Source organism: Scophthalmus maximus, chromosome 19 (genome assembly GCF_022379125.1).
Source record: "Scophthalmus maximus strain ysfricsl-2021 chromosome 19, ASM2237912v1, whole genome shotgun sequence".
Classification (NCBI taxonomy): Eukaryota; Metazoa; Chordata; class Actinopteri; order Pleuronectiformes; family Scophthalmidae; genus Scophthalmus; species Scophthalmus maximus.
Genome location: NC_061533.1, coordinates 2,186,079 through 2,206,350, shown reverse-complemented (window position 1 = coordinate 2,206,350; position 20,272 = coordinate 2,186,079). Strand labels below are relative to the sequence as shown.

The window sequence follows — 20,272 nt, the reverse complement described above, 5'->3', positions numbered from 1 at the left end:
CTATTTGATAAACAGAAAGTTGACTCATATGCAGCCACCTCAACTGCAAGGGTGAATGTAGTTTCCTTAGTGCTGCGCATCTACTGAAAAAATTTAATTTAATTATAAATATAAATGGGGGGAAAAAACAAATGTTAATTCTCTAGATAATCCACAGGGACGTCTCTCTTATAGTAGGTAGTTGTAATGATTAATTCTGTGGCAACACTGGTTCAAGAATTGACACCGTGTCAAAGGCGACGTCATCTACAAGTCTCTTCTAAAAACGCACTTCTGTCGAAAAAATCCGTTGCCTGATTTTTCCTTATCTCAATAATTTTATAGATTGTTGTTGTGTTGCTTACTGGACATCATTTTTCAACCCTCTGTTCAAAAATGTCACCTTTCTTTTTAGTTTATTGTTTAATCTTTGAATACTTTTAATGTTTCACTTGTTTTGAGTGAAACATTAAAAGTATTAACAGATTTTCCAACAAGCTTCAGGAAGTTTCTATAAACTGGTCCGGGGCCGACGATGAGAAGCAAAAGACAGATTAACTCACTGTGCTTTAGAATAAATACATTTTCTATATTTATTATATAGATGTTACTGGCAAAGCAGACATTTTAATTAAAGATAAGTCCCATAACATCACAGTGACCTTCTTTATTTATTAAAACCCTTTACATGAAGGAGATTAATAACTGGGCCATAAAGTTTATGTACCACTGGATTATTCAGGAAATGTAAAGTGTAGTTATGTAACTGAAGATGACGCAGGATAAAAACATGAATTCATTCGGTCAGAGTGATTATGACATTATAGGTCGTTTGACTTTTTTTTTTGTTCGTACAGTTTGTCCTACGCTGCCTCCCGTAGATAAACAAGGAAGTAGTGACTAAGTACTATTTCGACCAGTAGGAACAGAATAGAACCAGAACCAAATGATACAAAATACGCAGTTATTCCTGTAGATACCTTCACGGTTACTCGATAAACAGATGTTTGTTTGCTCGCGTAGTTAAAAATGTCTGTTTATAATAAAACATGTTGTCAGAAGTGAACTAACGATGCTAGGCGGTTAGCCGCCTGTTAGCTGCGGTGCTAATGAAAGTTATTGTTTTGTTTTTTATTAACTGACGTCGTTGTTGTTCAAATGTCGCAGAACGTGTTTCGGAGCGGGTTCCTGGTCCGGGCCGGTCACACGATGCTGACCTGGGTCATAACGCTCATCCTGTTCCTGCACGACACCGGTGAGTTCATCCAGAGAGAAGCAGACGGGGGGGGGGGGGTCAGAGAGAACCATAGAGAACCAGACACACTGGGACAGATGTTCACCTGGGGACAGATGTTCACCTGGGGGGGAGAGAGAACCATAGAGAACCAGACACACTGGGACAGAGGTTCACCTGGGGGGGTCAGAGAGAACCAGACACACTGGGACAGAGGTTCACCTGGGGGGGAGAGAGAACCATAGAGAACCAGACACACTGGGACAGAGGTTCACCTGGGGGGGAGAGAGAACCATAGAGAACCAGACACACTGGGACAGAGGTTCACCTGGGGGGGAGAGAGAACCATAGAGAACCAGACACACTGGGACAGAGGTTCACCTGGGGGGGTCAGAGAGAACCAGACACACTGGGACAGAGGTTCACCTGGGGGGAGAGAGAACCATAGAGAACCAGACACACTGGGACAGAGGTTCACCTGGGGGGAGAGAGAACCATAGAGAACCAGACACACTGGGACAGATGTTCACCTGGGGGGGGTCAGAGAGAACCAGACACACTGGGACAGATGAGAACCAGACTGTCGTAGAACCCGAGAGAACCCGGGTGTATTGACGCTGTGTTCTCCTGCTGGCGAAGTGTATTGAACACAACATTGTATCTGTATCCACACACTCTCATCGTGTGTGATCAGATCTGTTGAAGTGTGTTGAACACCATGTTGATGTGTGTGTGTGTGTGTGTGTGTGTGTGTGTGTGTGTGTGTGTGTGTGTGTGTGTGTGTGTGTGTGTGTGTGTGTGTGTGTGTGTGTGTGTGTGTGTGTGTGTGTGTATGTGTGTGTGTGATCAGATCTGCGGCGCTGTGAGGAGCGCGGTGAGCTGCTGCTGCCGCTGCTCTTCTTCCTCCTCGTCGTGTTGTCGGTGCTGTTGTACTTCGCAGTTTCCTTAATGGACCCTGGCTTCGTTCTCACCGACACCGTCAAGGTGAGAGGACACTGTGTGTGTACCTGTGTGTGTACCTGTCAGTGTACCTGTGTGTGTACGTGTGTGTGTACATGTGTGTGTGTACCTGTGTGTGTACCTGTCAGTGTACCTGTGTGTGTACATGTGTGTGTATCTGTGTGTACCTGTCTGTGTACCTGTGTGTGTACCTGTGTGTACCTGTCTGTGTACCTGTGTGTGTACCTGTCAGTGTACCTGTGTGTGTACATGTGTGTGTATCTGTGTGTACCTGTCTGCGTACCTGTGTGTGTACCTGTCAGTGTACCTGTGTGTGTACATGTGTGTGTATCTGTGTGTACCTGTCTGTGTACCTGTGTGTGTACCTGTGTGTATCTGTGTACCTGTGTGTATCTGTGTGTACCTGTGTGTACCTCTGTGTGTACCTGTGTGTACCTGTGTGTACCTGTGTGTATCTGTGTGTACCTGTGTGTATCTGTGTGTACCTGTGTGTGTATCTGTGTGTGTACCTGTGTGACCCACCTCAGTCCATGTTCCGCAGGATGCTGAAGGTTCTAATGAGGAAATGGAGTCGATGATTCCTCAGACGTCGACCGCTCGGCTGCGTCGCTGTGGATACTGTCTGCTGCAGGTACAGTCACAGGAAATTACTGTAAATAAAAAGTCAACACAAATATTTAGAACTTAAAATATTATACAGAATAATTTTTTTTTTTTTTTAAAACATACAATGTAAATGTTTTTCTCTCTCTCCTTCATGCAGCAACCAATGAGAGCGAAGCACTGTCAGACGTGTAAACGCTGCGTCCGCCGCTTCGACCACCACTGTCCCTGGGTGGAGAACTGTGTCGGCGAGCGGAACCACCGCTGGTTCCTCGTGTATCTGATGGTGCAGCTGCTGACTCTGCTGTGGGCCCTTCATGTCGCCACGTACGTCTACTGAACTGCCTTTAAGAGCTACGATAAAAACACAAACCTCCTCATTCGGCGCTCAACGTTAATCGTGTGCTTCTTCCAGGTCGGGCATCTCGCCCAGCGCCGCTTGGCGCCCGTGGCTCCGGACGAACGGCTTCCTGCTGGCGGCGCTGGCCGTCGCCGGCGTCTTCTCGGCGGTGGTGCTGCTGCTGCTGGGCTGCCACGTCTACCTGGCCGCCGTCAACTGCACCACCTGGGAGTTCATGTCGCGCCACCGCATCTCGTACCTGAAGGCGCGAGGCGACGAGGAGAACCCGTTCGACCGCGGCGTCCTCTGCAACCTGTGGGACTTCTTCTGCCTCTGCGGGACGGTGGCGTGGGAGCGGGTCTACGCCAGACACGACCCGAATCCAGCCTGACGCCACGGAGACGCCTTCTCACAAACTAACTTTAACATGGAGACAGATATTTTTACTGTATTTGTACCTTTTTTTTAATTTATTGACAACAAGAGTACATGAAAACACTGACGATACACAGTATGCGTTGTTGTTATAGATCACATCTGTACACACTGACACTCCTGGTCAGGAACAAACACACACACACATAAATTAATACAGGACTGACGCACAAGTAACATGTAATATTCAGCAGCATAAACATAAAGTGCTACAGCAGCTAAAACGACCTCGTCCCGAGCAGGTTGAAGGTTCGGCGTCCTGCTCAGAGACACTTCAGCAGGACGTTCAGGAGGAGTGAGACTTTTACACCTTTTCAGTTTTCCGGACAGAGTTTTGATCATTCCTTCTTTTACATATTCAAAAGTGTTGGAAAACATCGTCAAAATAAGAAAACTTGAGTCACACTTTATTTTTACAGGTTCTGTCTAGAGCTGCAACAGTTAATCGATTAATAGATAAGTATTCGACTACTAAATTAATCGACAACTATTTTGATAATCGATTGAGTAGTTTTTATGAAAAAAATTCTCTGAACTCAGCTTCTTATATGTACTTTTTTTTTTTTAACAAAATATCATCTTGAGGTTTGGTAACAAGATCAACATTTTATGAACCAAACAAATAATCGTACTTTTCACTAATTCATACTAATATTCTTCTTCTTCTTCTTAACTAATACCAGGATAAATTTACCAATTTAAAAAAAGCAAATTGCTCTTAAGTGTCCGAAGTTGAGCTGATACAGTTTCCTCCGAATCCTCCAAACTGTCCCACTACCGCTCCAATGAAGACGAGTTGACCTTTTAAAATCTCAGCTGCGACTTTGAAAACATCAATAATAAACTAGAATCTCTTTTAATTCAACAAAGTCAGGAAGCGTCTTCAGTCTTCAAGCTTCCCTCCTCCTCCTCTTCTTCTATCGCACTGACATCATCAGAGCTCCGTATCACAGAATATGATTTGCTAAATTCAAAAATACAGATATTCTCTCACTATTATGGCTATTATGTTAGATTTGTCTATGGCTTCTTTTATTATACCGCTAGCGATTACAGGATTTTCTAAGTTCACCACGGTGCCATGCTCCTCTACTGTAACACAAAACAAATACAGGACATGTTCATATTTGACTTTTCTCTCTTTTTTTCCTCCTTTTTTTGGGTGAGGAACGTCTTGTGACCAGAGAAAGTTTGTTTGCTTGTTTTTCGTGTCTGGTCACGGCAGTGGGCGGAGCCTGTCACAGTGATGCGTAGAAACGTCAGCGCATACGAATAAACTTTCTGCAGGATAAATATTCAAATAAACGTCATTATATGCTCAAGGCCACAAAGCAAAGCGGAGTCTGTGTCCAGCACACAGGATGCTTGAGGAGCTTCTTGTTATTATTAATAATAATATTAAACAGAATTCCGTGAATGTAGTTAGTTTGTCTTGAGTTTATGGTAGAAAACAAATCATCTCATGAGACGGAGTCTGATTTTAGCTGATTCCACCACGTCATTTAAGTGGAAATTACAATCAATATTCAATTTTTTTTATAGAAATTTAGCTCCAGTAAAGTGGAAAAATCTGTGAAAAATGTGAATCCGTACTGACGGATTACTAAACCATGGGTACGGATTACACCTGAGCCTCGTCCACAGGAAAAGAAAAGAAGAAACACAATTTAAAACCAGATTTGTTTTAGTTAATACTGACGTTGTTTGTTATGTCGTATCAAATTGCTGCCATTTTTTTCCTGTGTTGAATAATTTGGACACATTTGGTTGGAAATGCAACCGGCTGTTGTTTTCTTTAAATATCGACTGATCGCTTCGAGTATTAGAAAATGTCTGAATATTGTGAAAGATTTCTTCCACAAACAAAGATGTGGAAGGAAGGAGGTGAAAATGTCAGAAAAACTCCTCAAGCATCTTGTTTTCATCATCACAACATTCCCCCCGAGACTCGTCTCCTTGAGCAGCAGGTGAGAAGCAGGACGTCTCTCCACAGAGACTATAAAGGGCTACAATCACCGTCTCAACAAACCAACGGAAGAAGAAGCTGCCTGATCGACGAGCGACCAACCGCGTGTCGACTGGAACGAAGGCGACAACAGTCGGACGGAATCAGCCATGGAGATCGGAATGGAGCGCCCCTCCCCGTCTCCAGACCAGGGTGGGACACTTTCTTCAAAGTGGCAGCGAGGCGAGGTTTTCACGTTGCGAGACGATGTGTGTGTGTGAGATGACGACACGTGATTCTCAGAGTTAAATACATCACTCTGACCGGGCTAGGCATGTTTTCTCCGTGCACTGACCACTGGTTGATTGGTGTAACGAGAACCAGAAATCCCCTCGATACATTGAGCTCTTGTAATAAATACTTCTGCTCAAGACGTCCGGGTTCTCCTTGTTCCTGATTCGTCTGCATAACGTTACACAATTTTCGGTACAGAGCCTTAAAGGGGCAGTAAGCGATTCTAAAGCAAAACACTTTCGTAAAAAAATGTCCTCACGGCCCGCTAATAATCAGGGTCATCAGCTCAGTCCACGCTCCGTAGAAATCGAAAACAAAACAAATGGTGCGGGCCGCACCACACAACTTTGTAAACATCACTCGTCAACACGTTTAACAGACGTGCTAGCAGGTGGCGCTATAACTCTGAGGATTTGGCCTAGTGGTCAGTGCGTCGGAGGTCCCGTACCCGAGGTCCTGGGGTTCGCCTCCCGACCAAATCACAGCTTTCTCCAAAATCGCTGACTGCCCCTTTAAATCTTGTGTTTCCCTTTTATCTCATGTCAAAATGGCCGCTGTGAAGAATCGTCTGTTGGCCCAAAAAACCCAACAACTGTTGAATGAGACAAAACAGAAATGGAAGAGAATCCTCACATTTGTGGCTGTAATGAGCAAATATGTCGTTTTTAAACTGTCGCCGATCGATTTGATGCCAGTTGACTCATGGATGTAAAATGTTTTTTCAATGTTCTTGCAGGTCCAACTGTTTGCTCACAGTTTTGTATCCAAAGGATTATAAATATAGTATAGTAGGGGGGATGATTATACTTGAGATGGTCGGCCGAGGTTGAACAAGAAACTGTTTCTCAGCCACAGAACGACAGGTATTTTAAGTCTGGTCTCTCTTCCCCCAGCGTCGTCCTTCAGCCATGCGAAGCGCAGAAGTCGAAGTCGGCGAAGGCCTCCTGCTGCTCGGCCGAGAGGCTGGACGGTTTCCCCGGGGGCGACAGGATCGGCTGCAGTCGAGTGAACTCGCTGTCGAAGTTGCTGACGTCCGTGGACTCGGCGATCGACGGCAGGAACGGCGGCGTCACCTTCTTGGCCAGCAGGGCCTCCCAGTCGACGGTCTACGAGACAAGAGTTTCACCACGAATTTTGTTGTTTTGTGTTTTCTTTTTTCCATTTTGCTCAAAGTTGCATTATGTTTTGTTTTTTTCTTCTTCCTCGTTTCACAGTTTACAGAGTCTCTGTCAAATCCAACTTTGATTTTGTACAAATAAATATAGTTTCTCTTCAGATTAAAGACATAAATGAATCATTAAAATAACGGTATTCAAATGACATTACAGAAGCAACAATCTACAGGCGGAGCCGGCCCTATTCCATTTGGGGGCCTAAGCAGAATTTGATATGCTGTATGTAGTTTCCTTATATAAAACAAAACACAAATTTTCAAACTCCTTTTCCTCATAAATTTGCGACTTTAATCTCAAAGAATTTCAGATTTTTTTACCCGTAAATTGATGTGTCTTTTTCTCAGAATATTACCCCCCTCCCCCGGCTCCCTAGTTCATTTATTTATTCATATTTTTTTTTAATCAATCTTTCTTATGGCACATTTCGAGCAGTCTTGGGAGCCCCCTGGTGGCCAAGTGTGCCCTCTGCAGCCCCCTCTACAGGAAGAGTTTCTCTCAGCTTTGATTTGTTTTGGCAGATTTAGTCAATGTCTAATCAATACAAATCAATTCCTCACTGGGCTGCATGAGAATAGGTTTGAAGATGTTTTCTACCTGGAAGAATTTCTCTCCCTTCAGCTCGTTGGCATCTCTCTCTCCGCCTCCGAGTCTCTTCAGAGGATTCCTCTTCAGCAGCTGCAGGACGAGATGAGCAAAGATTCATTTGATTTGAAATCAGATTTTTTTTCCACACTGTATTCATGATTTGAGTGACACCTACAGATGTTAGAGGAGCTATGAGGGGTGATGAGGTCACTACCTTCTGGACGATGGCGACGGCGTCGGGAGGAAGAGAGTCGGGATACTGCACGTCGTCGTTGACGATGCTGTCGAACACTTCCTCCTCGTCCTCACCGGGGAACGGAGACTAACGGGAGGGAAGAAAAGTAAAAGAAAAAAAAAAAAGCGAGGAGCTAGTGATTCACCTCTGGTTTTGAATTTTTGGCAGTTTGCATTAATTATACAATAATTTATTATCATTAAAAGAAACAGACGAAGGAGATGAAGAACAACCTCTCCCACGAGCATCTCGTAGATGAGGACGCCCATCCCCCACCAGTCCACCGCCCGGGTGTAGTTGTCGTCCGTCAGGACCTCGGGGGCCAGGAACTCGGGCGTCCCGCAGAAGGTCGAGGTCCGATCGCCGTGACCCATCCCTGTCGGGAAACAACCACAAGATGTCGACGGATCACATTCACATATTCCAGAGTTTTCCAACAAAAAAAGCCCCAGTGTGTAATTTTTGTAATTTTTTGGCGGCATGTAATGTACAGATTTGAATTTCCCTTGAAATCTATAAGAAACTTAAGGTCTTGCAATCACCTTCGTTTCATGTGATCACTTATTGATAACAGTTACATTCGGAAAAAGAAGGAAGACTTATGTTTGTAGTATTTTTGTCTTGTCGGTTTGTTGTAAACAACATATTTGTTTTATCTATTTTCACTTGGATCTTTTTCGTTAGTCTAAAAAACAAAAACCTCCATGATGAATAATTTGAAAGTTTCCACAATCACATAAAAAATCTGAGATTTCTGCAAATCTGTGAAGAAACAAGTGACGTGTAAATCTGTGTTCAAAAGGAGACGTGTAGACATAGATCACCTTCTTTACAAAGTCCAAAGTCTGTGATCTTCACAAATCCATCAGCGTCCATCAGCAGGTTGTCCAGCTTCAGATCTCTGCGTTCAAAACAACAAAGTATGAGCTCATGAGAAACAGGAAGCGGAGGAAGCGTCTCGGGCAGGAACACGACTCACCGATAGATGATTTTATTCAGATGCAGGAACTCCAGACCCAACAGGACGCACGCCGAATAGAACCTGCCGAAAAAACGAGTGAAAAATCACTGAAAAATCACTACAACGCTCTTAGATTTGAACGCCAGGACCACCTACTGTGCTGTACTGTACCATACTGCACTGTACTGTACCGTGCTGTACTGCTCTGCACCCTACTGTTCTTCACCTTACTGTACTGTACTGTACTGTACCGTACTGACCTGGTCTGGGCCTCGGTGAAGACGTGGTTGTGGATGTGGATCATGAGGTCGCCGCCCGGCAGATACTCCATGACGAAGCAGACGTGGTCGCCGGTCTGGAAGCAGCCGTGGAGGTTGACGAGGAACGGGTGTCGCGACGCGTTGATCATCTCGAAGATCCGCTTCTCGCTCATGAGGCTGCGGGAAACGACAGACGACCTCAGATCAACACCAGTTACTCAGGGTTTTTCACGAGTTTTTCTACTGTTTTACATTTTGAATCTATATTTATGTGGTAGTCTTGGTCGTCACACCAGCTGGTCTTGGTTTCCTGGTCGCCACAATCACTCGCCCTGGTTTTTTACCTGTGGGAGGAACTGACCCACGCACCTGTCGACTTCGTCCCGAGTCACGATCTCTCTTTTCTTCAAGGCTTTGATGGCGAACGGTTTTCCCGTCTTCTTAAACTCCGCCAGCAGAACCTGCACGGAAAAACAATCACACACCGACCGACTGATCAACTGAGGTCAAACACGAGAGGAAGTTTTGATCGAGAGCGATGGGATGAAGTGAAAAACTTTTTTATCTGTTACCTTCCCAAAGTGTCCTCTGCCCAGAACGGAAATATATCTGAAATCTTCCATGTGCATCCTGGTGGAAAAACAGACAAATCAGATACAAGTGTGTGTGTGTGTTTGTGTGTGTGTGTGTGTGTGTGTGTGTGTGTTTACTTCAGAGCAGATACAGGCTGATCTTCACTTCCCTCTGTAGCGTTTATGGACGACTGCTGCAAGTAGAGACAAAGTTTGGAAAAGAGATTCATAATAATCAAAGTAAATAGGTAAAGACACCCAGAAGTTTAAAGTTCTAATGAAACTTCCGTTTGATGGATCATCATTTACCAGTGTGTCTGGTGGCGCGGGCTCCGGTGACGTTCTGAGCTCTGTGGTGATGATGGTGGAGGCGTCGTCTCCGTGGTCGAGGCCGGCGGGAGGAGGCGGATCCTCAGTGACGCTGAGTCTGATCACTGGAGCGTCGCTGCAGACGGACAGAGGCGGAGGAAGTTACATTCTAAGTAATAGTTCCAGTAAAAAAAAGTGTTTTTACTTTAAATATCAAAATTAGAAGTTATCAACCCGTAAAGGAAAAAAGCACAGATTAAACAAATTGTAGTAATTTTTTGGACTTTCCACTTTCATTTGAGAAAAAGCAAGATAAGATAATCCTTTATTGATCCCCGTTGGGGAGAAATAATTTAATTTAACTATTTACTTAAATATTCTCCCTGATTAGTAAAACTACTGCATTTAGTGAAAATATTCACAGTTCAATATAATATATTATTATGGAGAATTATCTTTTGTACACACTGTATATAAATATGATTTCAATGTTGTAACTGATAAAGGAAATTATACTGTCAACTACATATACAGTTGGAATTTTTTTTATATATATAAACCAAATTATATTCTTTTACATCATTGTGTGTTTTGTATGCAAAATATTTAAGTATCTGCAAAGTAACTAGTAACTGAATTATCTGTCAAATGAAAACTGTGAATGAAGAAGAAAAATATTCACTCTGAAATCTAGTGAGGGGGAAATATTATTCATTCATCGTCTACCGCTTATCCATATAAGAGTCGCGGGGGGCTGGAGCCAATCCCAGCTGACATTGGGCGAGAGGCTGGGTTCAACCTTGACAGCTTATCACAGGGCCACATACAGAGACGGACAACCATTCACACTTACATTCACACCTACGGTCAATTTACAGTCTCCAATGAACCTGACCCCATTCTCATGTCTCTGGACTGTGGGAGGAAGATGGAGAACCTGGAGAGAACCCACGCACACACGGGGAGAACATGCAAACTCCACACAGAAAGGCCCTGGTTGAAACCACTACACCACCGTGCAGCCGGTGGAAATATTATATAATATATAATTATAAAATATAAGTAATAAGAACTTGTATATTTGTTGCGTTTTGGGAGTTTTTAAACTTTATGAAAACTGTTGCTGATGGATTTGATGCCAATTGACTCGTTAATTAATCAACTAGTAGATGATCACAGTTAAAGGAGCTAACCGCGCCCACAGAGACCGGAGATAGGTGGGTTTTTGCGGACCACCATGCACTGACCACTTGTTGATCTGTGTAACGAACCAGAAAAGCCAAAAGAATAAAGCACTCGGTGGATTATTTCTGACCGTGGCAGCGGAGCGGCGACTCGAGGCTCTTCCCTCTCGGCGGGTCGGGGGGCGCGGTCGGCCGTCGGGTCGGGGGTCGTGCAGAGCGACGAGCCGAACGTGGTGAAGGAGCCGTAGCGAGGGAGGACACTCGTCATCAGGTGACCCCACGTGGCAAAGTTCATGTTCATCTGCGCCGCTCGCAGGAAGTTCTTCCCTGTGAAGACACACGATTCAGTTACAAGAGACACGAAAGAAAGACTGATGGAAACGGAAAAAGGTCGTTGGTCTGCACCTCTTTCCTTCGTGAAAATACATCGCTGACGTCTGAGCTTCGACTGCCGCTCGACGACGGCGTCGATGAACCGAAGCTGTAAAAACCAGAAGAAAGAAATGCATTGATAAGATCAGACTAGGTTCCTCCCAGCAGTAACGTATATTCATTTCATAGTGTCAGACTCCCTTTGCCACCAGACGCCGGGGCAGGTCGGGGCCTCGTACCCTGGCGTAGAGCAGGCCCTGCGGCTCCAGACTCAGGCCCCGGTCGTGGCCCTGGTTGTCCATCGTCTCCTCCAGTCGCAGGAACGTGACGGCGCACATCATCGCCCCCCGGTCAGGGGCCTCCCGCCAGAAGACGTCGACCTCCAGCTCTCGAGCCTGCCGGAAAAAGTTCAACAGACCAAACCCACCGTCGGTGAAATGTGAAGAAGCGTACCGGACGAATGGACAGACTGAGACTGAACTTGTGTGTGGTTATATATACATACATAGATTTTTATTAACTAGTAGAATCTGAAACTGATTCACCTCAATTCTGTTTAATCGTAACGTTTAAGATCAGTTTGAATTAATAAGTGAAACTTAATAACACTAACATCTAAATATCACTTGTACTCGCTGTGTAACCTTCAGATTATGAGTTGTATGTTTATCTGCAGGGCCGAGGGGGACACCTGCTGGTGTCACACTGAACTACAACAACACACACACACACACACACACACACACACACACACACACACACACACACACACACACACACACACACACACACTGTAGCAGGGCAGAAGGGAACAACAGCCTCTTCTGTTGTCCAATGAAAGGACTCGTTCTCCACCAGTGAGACGCACAGTTGGTCTCAGTGTTGAATAATCGTGGGAGAAGAAGAAGTTCACAGATCAAATACTAATAAAAAAACATTTTAATAAAACTATATTACTATAATAAAATTACAAAATTACTTATGATAAGTGTGGGTTTTTCCAGAGCATTATATTCTGTTTACAAATATGATTTTAATGTTGAAACTGATAAAGGTAGATATATTTTTAACTACTTCATATACAGTTGAAAATATATATATATCTACAAAAGTATACTTTATTAGAACATGGTCTGTTTTGTATTTTAAAAATTTAGGTATAAGCAAAGTAACGAGTGACTGAAGAAAAATATTTCACTATGAAATGTAATGAGGTAGAAATATTGAGTAATACGAACTTAAAAATACTTCTCAAAATGCTTCAGTATTTGATTAGGTATATTTGTTATTTACGTCTGTGCCCTCGTATCGTCTGTGACGTCCTGTTGTTGTTGCAGTGACGTGTGCGTCGGCAGTGGTTTTACAATCTGTCGGTGTTGTTTGTGAGTCAGATCTCGCCCTTGTTGCCATGTGGCGTGCTTTTCGACGGCATCCCTGTGATCACATTTATTTCAGGTCGCAGCAGGAAGATTCGGAGGGCGACTGTGAGTCACGTCTCACTCTGTCCAGCTGGGTGTTAAATGTGGGGCTTCCCCCCCCGCAGCTGCAGGGGCTGACGGCACACAACGGTTCGCTCTTATTGATCGACCTCGTGGTCTCGCTCCACCTGCCGAGCTCAACCGCCACAAACTGCTACGTCTCTGCACATCCTGATTGATGAGTCTCGGAGACGCCAGCGCCGAACTCCTTTTAACTCCAGTCTGACGCCGTTATTCTGTCAGTTCAACGATTTAAAAAGGGGCAATAAGCGGTTTTAAACCAATACACATTTCCTCATGATCCGTCAGCTGTAGGATCTGTGTGTGTGTGCTCAACCCTGGCTCTGTAAAATGAAACACAACACATGGTGCGGACCGCACCTCACGACACTGTGTGCAGTCTGTAATCGTTGACCCCCCGACACCTTAAGAGACGTGCTAGCGTCAGCTACGACTATCACTTACTGCCCCTTTAACGCTGTGTAAAGTCAATTTAGTTAGTTGTTGTTATTGTTGTTCGCAGCTCATTCTGGCAGAAGACTCTTTTTTTTTTTTGGAACAAAAAAAATATTTTTTATTGTTTATTGTATTTTTGCTACATTTGTGATATTTTCTACATCTTTTCTAATGCTGCTTTCTTATCAGGAATTTTGCTCTGGGAAGTTAACCTGTGAAGTGGACCTTCACATGCCGGTCCCACTGCTGAATTCCTCTCATTCTGTGCAGACGTGAAACAACCATGGCCGAGGTGTTGACTCATTGAATCATGTTTTGTTTGAAAAACCAGGGTTTGAGATCAAAAATCATGATCAGTGTGGAGATATGTGGTGTCCATGTAAACTCCCTCGCTGAGCGTCCGTGGCCGCGGACTCACCCGCTCCAGCTGGATGCAGAAGGTCTGGTCCCAGCTCCGTCTGCCGGCGGCCGCCCACCGCGTCCGGCCGACCGACCTGCCGTCCAGCCTCAGCACCACGCCGACCTCTGCTGTGGGACGGACAGACACCGAGAAACCGACACTCACGGGTTCGTTCATCACTGCACATCTCATTCAAGTCAAGACGATATTAAAAAACATAACACAACATGTGACCATGTTACAGACCTATAAATCAAAGTGCTACATGTATTATTATTCATATTGACATTGTAGGAATTCTCTTATACGTGAGTAATCGATGATATTTCATTCCACTGTAACTTTACTAGGAAACGAGATCAACTGTTACGAAACTGTAAAATGTAAAAACCAAAAGCTAAATACTATGAAAACACGAAGCGTCCACGTACCCTCGTGTCCCTCGGTCCTGTGAGCGGCTGGTGAACTTCCCTCAGTCATACTTGGAGGTTTCAGTAAATCCTCACATCCAAGAAGCCGGACTTCAACTTTACCTTCAAAATAAAAATGATAAAAAATAGATTTTAACATCTGACACTAGTTGGAAGTGAATTTTGGGGACATTTTGAAAACGCTTAACATAACTTAATGTTGCCAAAGCATCGATCAATAATCACCAAATTTATTTCAGATACTTCGTATAAACACTTACAGCTGTGAAAAAATCAAAAAAGAACTCCTACAATTATGGACGTTATCTTACATTAAGTCAAGTTAAGCCAGTTTATGTGTTTATGACCAAGCATATCTGAGAGAAATGTGGTGCTTATCGTTTTTTCGAACGTCCTGTGATTTTGATCTTTGTTCTTACAGGGTACTTCCACCACATGTGTTTCTGGTGCCTGATTATGAATCTCAGATAAAACAGCTGACCAGTGTGTGAACGCAGCATTTCAAAATAAAAGCTTTCATTAGTCAGCATTAAATAAATCAAGCCTCTATCAGCTGTGGAAGCAGTGAAGTGTTTTCATTCGACCGGAGACTCGCTGCCAACAGAGCAACTCCAGGATTTGAGGTTTTGCCTTTTTTTCTCTTTTTTTTCCGACTGGCTCACGACTGAACCGTCCAAAAACCAACAGATTACACGTCCAGATTATCAAACTGCCAGAGGTCAGTCAGCGAGCGGCAAATCCCGGTCAAACACCGGCCGTCTCCTGTGTGATATCGCTGAGAACTGATGCATATAACAGAAAATCAACTTGCTAAAATCTTTATTTGAAGACAATTTTTAAAAAGATAATTAATGCAATATATGTAGTATTTGGTATATGTAATTTATGTTGTATTTGTAATATATGTAGTATCTGGTATATGTAATATATGTAGTATCTGTAGCATATGTAGTTTTTGTAGTATATATGTGGTATATGTAGTATTTGGTATACGTAATATATGTAGTGTTTGTAGTATATTTGTAGTATGTGTAGATTTAGAAGTTTTTGTAGTATATATGTGGTATATGTAATATATGCAGTATTTGTAGTATATGTAATATATGTAGTATTTGGTATATGTAATATGTGTAGTATTTGTAGTATATGTAATATATGTAGTATTTGGTATATGCAATATATGTAGTATTTGTAGTTTATTTGTAGTATATGTAGTATTTGTAGTATATATGTAGTATATGTATTATTTGTTTCATAGTGGTTTATGTTATTTGTAGTATATTTGTAGTATTTGTTTTATTTATAGTATTTGTTTAGATTACACTGTGCAGATTAATCCCTGACCTCAAAATATGAAAGACAAACTGAACAAACTTGAAGTATTTGCATAATCCTCTTTCTCACGCAGACTAATTAAAAGTGACTGTGAATCAATCCTGTGGAGAAATTAATTTTCCACACACGTAAAAACAGAAAGGGTCTGAGTTGATACCAGTCAGGGAGGCAGGTCTGATGTAGTAGACGGAGGGGGACGTGGACAGGGGACGTCCGGGTCTGGAGTCCTGGGGGGACGTGGGGGCCCCCTCCGAGGGGCCGACGCCCCCTGCAGGCGGCGGCTGTGGAGGCTCCTGGCTCTTCTCGTTCAGACATTTCTCGAGCGACAGTCGCAGGAGGTCGAGCTTCTGGGAGGATTCCTGCTCCCGCGACTGAGCCTGATGGAAAAGATCAAACATCGTGACGTTACCTTTGGTCTTTTTAAACATTATATTATATTATATTCATTGTGTTGAGGCTTTGGTCCAAAGGGACTTTCATCATTAAGGGCCCACACTGCGATGACCTGGAATCGAACCACGACCTTCTGACCTTTTACTCATAATAAAAGCCTGGTTCTAGTCCCACCTCCACCAGAGCCTTCTGGTCCAGCGCTGAGATCCCCTCCAGCTGCTTCACCACATCTTTGGCCAACGCCAGAGCGTCCGTCTCCCTCTGCACGAGGTGCTGTAGCTCTGCCAGGCGAGTGTCCGCGGGGCTGCCGGCCACCGGAGAGACGCCTGAGGGACACGACAGAGAGACAGAGTCACTGAGGACGAGAAGGAATTTGTTTACAGATGAGCCACACATCGTCGTGGATCCAAACTGAGACGCTTTTTCATCCCAACAATCCATATTTATTGAGCTTTATATCAGATTTTATAACGTGAGCAAAGGTCAAAGGTCTTCACATTTACATTTTTGGTTTTGACATTTAGCTGACTGTTATCTGAAATGTTTGAAAGATCTAGAAGCAATTTTTTTTTTTAAATCAATCATAATTTTTCCTCTTGCTGCTCGGTGCATTTTGTTTTATGAATGTATAGTTTTAAGATTTTACCCAATTCATCTCTGCTTTTCCAGAACAAAACAACATTTTCTTAAATGTAAACATGGTTATATGGATTTTATACATTAAAAGTTTGGGTGGAAAGTATTTGTTTTGTACCTTATTTCTAAACATGTTTGGATCAGAAAGCGTATATGGTTTTCAGGGTGTGATTAATTATAATCGTGTCCTTCTCCGTTGCATAAAAAACAGCTGATATTTCATCTCTATTTTGAGTTATTTCATCTCCGAGTGAAGATGTTGAAAACTGCAAAACAGAGCAGCACGTGACACTGACTGTAACGTGCACTGTGTCATGATTAATTAACATTTGCTTTTTTCACATTTTGTGTTTTCTGATTTGCCGTTGTTTTTTTTTCCATAGATCACAACATCATGAGGAATCGACGGGAGGAGAGGAGGTCAAGAGTCAGGGACGGGAAAACGTGAGCTCAGGAAACAAGGTGTCGAGTTACTCGTCTCGTGTTTCCTGCTCTTACTTTTCCGAGCCAGGAAATCGTGTCGTACAGTGTCGGCAAAGGGAGAGTTATTTTCAAAACGAACTGAAATGTCACATTGGTCTGTGCGTCTCTATTAATGCTGTCGGAGTGGTTTCACTCTCTGGATTAAAAGAAAAGAACACCCACAGTCTGACTCACAGACGATGTCTCTGAACTGACATGTTCTGCTGCTGCTCTTTGACCCTGGACTTGATCTTTTTTTGGAGGGGAAACAAAAATAGAGAATAAAATCGTTCTTGTTCACAGCAAACGCTTCTGAAACAGTATCTGCATTAGTTTTGGAGACACTGAAATGTCACTTTATTTTACAGTTTGTTACAGCAGGTAACAAACTAAAGATTTTCAAACTACACATCTGGATTAATATCATCGGGAGAGAAACTAGATGAATGTTGGTAAAGGAAACAGACAACGAATTTGTCATTGATAAAAGTAATAAACAAGTTTTTTTTCCCTGCCACACAAAAAATATGTATAAATAAATAAATAACCATGTAGCATCATACATGTAGATACATGAAGTGTCTGCAGGGAGTGACAGAATTTGTATCATCCCAATTTATCGTTATCTATTCCATTTTCATAGATTTCTGGTTTACTGATCTTACTCCTCGACAAATTTGACTGTCACTATTTTGTCAATGATGCTGTTGCAGTTGCTAATGGAGACAGACAGCATTAGACGACTGAAGATAGATCATTTAACAGCTAATTTACTGACTAATAATTACTAATAACCCGTCATTTGGTCACATTCCCCCTAAAGTAAAAAGACACTATTTGTGTCTTTACAACAAACATGCTTCTTCAGATCCAGTGTATCAGAAGGACTCTGACCTCTGTTAGTGGAACTGTTGTGGTCGCCACCACCACCTCCACCACCACCACCACCATCATCATCATCATCACCGCCGCCGCTGCCTCCAGCCTGGGTGACTTTGATAATCTGCAGTCGGATCAGCTCGATCTTGGAGCGGCTCTCCTGCAGCATCTGCTGAGCTGTCGACAACATCTGATCCTGGATAACGACATCACATGGAGAAGAAGAAGAAGAGCCCGACTTCATCGCACACACACTTTTTCTTTCCTCTCTGACAGTTCAGCTCGACTTGACCAACAACAACAACAACACAGCAGCCATCACAGTTTACCATGAGGAGGAGGATCACCCGGGACAGTAACATATACATAAAACTGAATTCCATGTGATGGAAAGGAAGAAAAATAAAAACAAACACAAGTAGGAATAAGTAAGAGAGCACGTTGGGATCAGACGTAGAAACAGAATGACTTTGCACTTCACTGACCTCAGAGTGACGCTCCGGCTCCTTTTGCTGAATAAGGACTTAATTTGTCATCCTGTGTGGGAGTGGACGAGGAGGGGGGATGGAGGGAAGGATGGAGGGAGGGGGAAGTCTCAGGTTCCACCTCTCCACCTTCACTGTATCCTTGAAACACAACCGGTCGCCCTGATGTTATGGTGCGTTCACACACACACACACACACACACACTCTCACACACACACACACACACACTGACTCCTCTGGTGCAGCTCCTACATCTTCAGACCTGGATCACACAGTCGCCGGTTGTTCTGCTGTTTGTTTTTGCCTCCCTGCAGCCTCCTCCTCCTCCTCCTCCTCTGCAACATCCCCTTCATGCTGCATCCTCGTCCTGCGCTCTGTAAGCAAATCCCTCCCCTCCTTCCCTCCTCCCCTCCCTCCTCTCTTCTCTCTTCTCTCTCTCCGTTCTCTCTATCTCTGTCAGGGGGGTTCCTCTCTGCAGAGTTCCTCTCCGGTGCCAACACTGCTGCTGCTGCTGCTGCTGCTCTGACAGTGCTGATCGCTGCTCTGGGCTCTGGGCATTGGACGCTGCACGACCACATGTCCCTGTGCTGTCACCAACCAAAAGACAAAAACAGAGATGATGCTGCTGCTGCTGCTTCTGTCTTCGGGACCAGGCAGACAAACCAGCCTGCAGCGTTTTGGTTGGGCACATTTGTTTATCCTGCTCTGACAAGAGAGGGAGTTTAAAAAGAAACGCTGATAGTAAGTTGCTGGTGCTGGTGAAGTGAACATGATCCTGGACAGAGAGAATCCAATGCACATGTCTGCAAAGATGAGACAAAATATAAAAAATATTTTAAAAAAAATCTTTTCAGAGGTAGCCATTCATTTAAGGGCCTTGCATGAGGGCCCACACTGGATTTAAGCCACGCCCCCGACCGGGAGTCAAACCCCCCAACCTTCTGTACCAACACTGCTAAGGTTCCCTCAAGAGTGACGAAAAACGAGAGGAAGTTCCCGACATTCGAAAACAATAGCCTAGTGCCCTCTAGGGTGAACTTTCATGCAATGAAATGTTGACGATGTCCCCTTCAGAGCAAGAACATCTGGCCTGGCAGCCATTAATATAGCTATTACAGAAGCACAGGCCGTAATGATGCTAACACACATACCCAGGGGTGTAGCATCAAATTCTGTGCCCCGCCCCCGCAGCTATGATTTTTGATTCATTTATGATACTGTGTTCTAATAGTTACTTGCTAACTCCTACTGTATTCAGCTAGTAAAGGTTACAGTTAGCTAGCTAGCTTACAATAGCAGCTGGGTCGATCTCAGCTAAGTGGTTTCTAGCTAGCTGTCTTAGTAGGAGTTTGCTAACAGCTAGCTCGCCTCTCCTTTGTTACCTTGGTTTGTTTTTCCTCTCTTCCAGACTGTACTTTGTGGAGGGGCCCTCAGACAACCTCCACTACTTTAAAAAAAAAAAAAAAGTTCAGTCTCTCAACCGAGAGACATTTATATCGAGACATTTTTTTAAATTTATGTTATGACACTAATTACTTAGAAAAGACTAATTACAAAAAAACGCTTAATTTTTGTATCTTGATTTTACTCTGTAGCACTTTCAGTGCTTTTAGCGATGAAAAGTGCTCTATAAATAAAATGTATTATTATTATTTTTATTACTTCTGAAATGTGCTATATAAATTAAAATTATTATTATTATTATGTTATTTTTTTAAGTGTGCAAGTGCGAGTCGGTCCGAGGCGAATCTTCGAAAAACAAAAACAAAAAAAGAAAGTAAAAAGTAAATTGATAAAATCGCTCGAGTGACAATCGGAGGTTCCCCCGAGCGGACGGTGTCGGAAATTGCCGAACTGGAGCCGAAGTGTCGAG

At 43.5% G+C, this 20,272-nt stretch overlaps 2 protein-coding genes across 6 annotated transcripts; one reads left to right on the top strand and one right to left on the bottom strand.

The window, feature by feature from the left end:
• The first annotated feature begins 852 nt into the window (after positions 1-852).
• Positions 853-4,682, top strand: LOC118313646 (palmitoyltransferase ZDHHC12-B-like). Its single transcript, XM_035639236.2, has 5 exons — positions 853-1,234; positions 2,064-2,197; positions 2,715-2,804; positions 2,937-3,103; positions 3,192-4,682. The coding sequence occupies exons 1-5, from the start codon at positions 1,138-1,140 to the stop codon at positions 3,505-3,507; spliced, it is 804 nt and encodes a 267-aa protein (XP_035495129.1). The 5' UTR covers positions 853-1,137; the 3' UTR covers positions 3,508-4,682.
• Positions 3,564-20,212, bottom strand: LOC118313643 (serine/threonine-protein kinase N2-like). 5 transcript variants are annotated; one of them, XM_047329044.1, is made up of 21 exons: positions 19,782-20,212; positions 18,399-19,202; positions 17,929-18,109; positions 16,111-16,262; positions 15,701-15,920; positions 14,209-14,310; positions 13,796-13,905; positions 11,683-11,838; positions 11,477-11,552; positions 11,203-11,398; positions 9,888-10,023; positions 9,717-9,772; positions 9,579-9,636; positions 9,376-9,467; positions 9,007-9,183; positions 8,765-8,827; positions 8,610-8,686; positions 8,019-8,161; positions 7,726-7,872; positions 7,560-7,640; positions 3,564-6,896 (listed from the first exon to the last, which is right to left on the bottom strand). In XM_047329044.1, the coding sequence occupies exons 3-21, from the start codon at positions 18,101-18,103 to the stop codon at positions 6,693-6,695; spliced, it is 2,421 nt and encodes an 806-aa protein (XP_047185000.1). In that variant the 5' UTR covers positions 18,104-18,109; positions 18,399-19,202; positions 19,782-20,212; the 3' UTR covers positions 3,564-6,692. The 5 variants fall into 5 exon arrangements, with proteins under 5 accessions (XP_047185000.1, XP_035495126.2, XP_035495123.2 ...); XM_035639233.2 differs by having other exon boundaries at positions 18,399-18,986; XM_035639230.2 differs by lacking the exons at positions 18,399-19,202; positions 19,782-20,212 and having other exon boundaries at positions 13,796-13,902; positions 17,929-18,391.
• Between the last annotated feature and the right edge of the window lie 60 nt (positions 20,213-20,272).

Bases quoted from the DNA above. Each gene is read 5' to 3' on its own strand.
- LOC118313643 (XM_035639229.2), bottom strand. From the start codon at position 18,157: ATGAAGTCGGGCTCTTCTTCTTCTTCTCCATGTGATGTCGTTATCCAG. The intron at 13,906-14,208 runs GTACGTGGACGC...TCCGTCCCACAG, and splicing joins CAGGACCGAGGGACACGAGG to CAGAGGTCGGCGTGGTGCTG. The intron at 7,641-7,725 runs GTAGGTGTCACT...CTCGTCCTGCAG, and splicing joins TCATAGCTCCTCTAACATCT to CTGCTGAAGAGGAATCCTCT.
- LOC118313646 (XM_035639236.2), top strand. From the start codon at position 1,138: ATGTCGCAGAACGTGTTTCGGAGCGGGTTCCTGGTCCGGGCCGGTCAC. The intron at 1,235-2,063 runs GTGAGTTCATCC...GTGTGTGATCAG, and splicing joins CCTGTTCCTGCACGACACCG to ATCTGCGGCGCTGTGAGGAG. The intron at 3,104-3,191 runs GTACGTCTACTG...TGCTTCTTCCAG, and splicing joins TGGGCCCTTCATGTCGCCAC to GTCGGGCATCTCGCCCAGCG.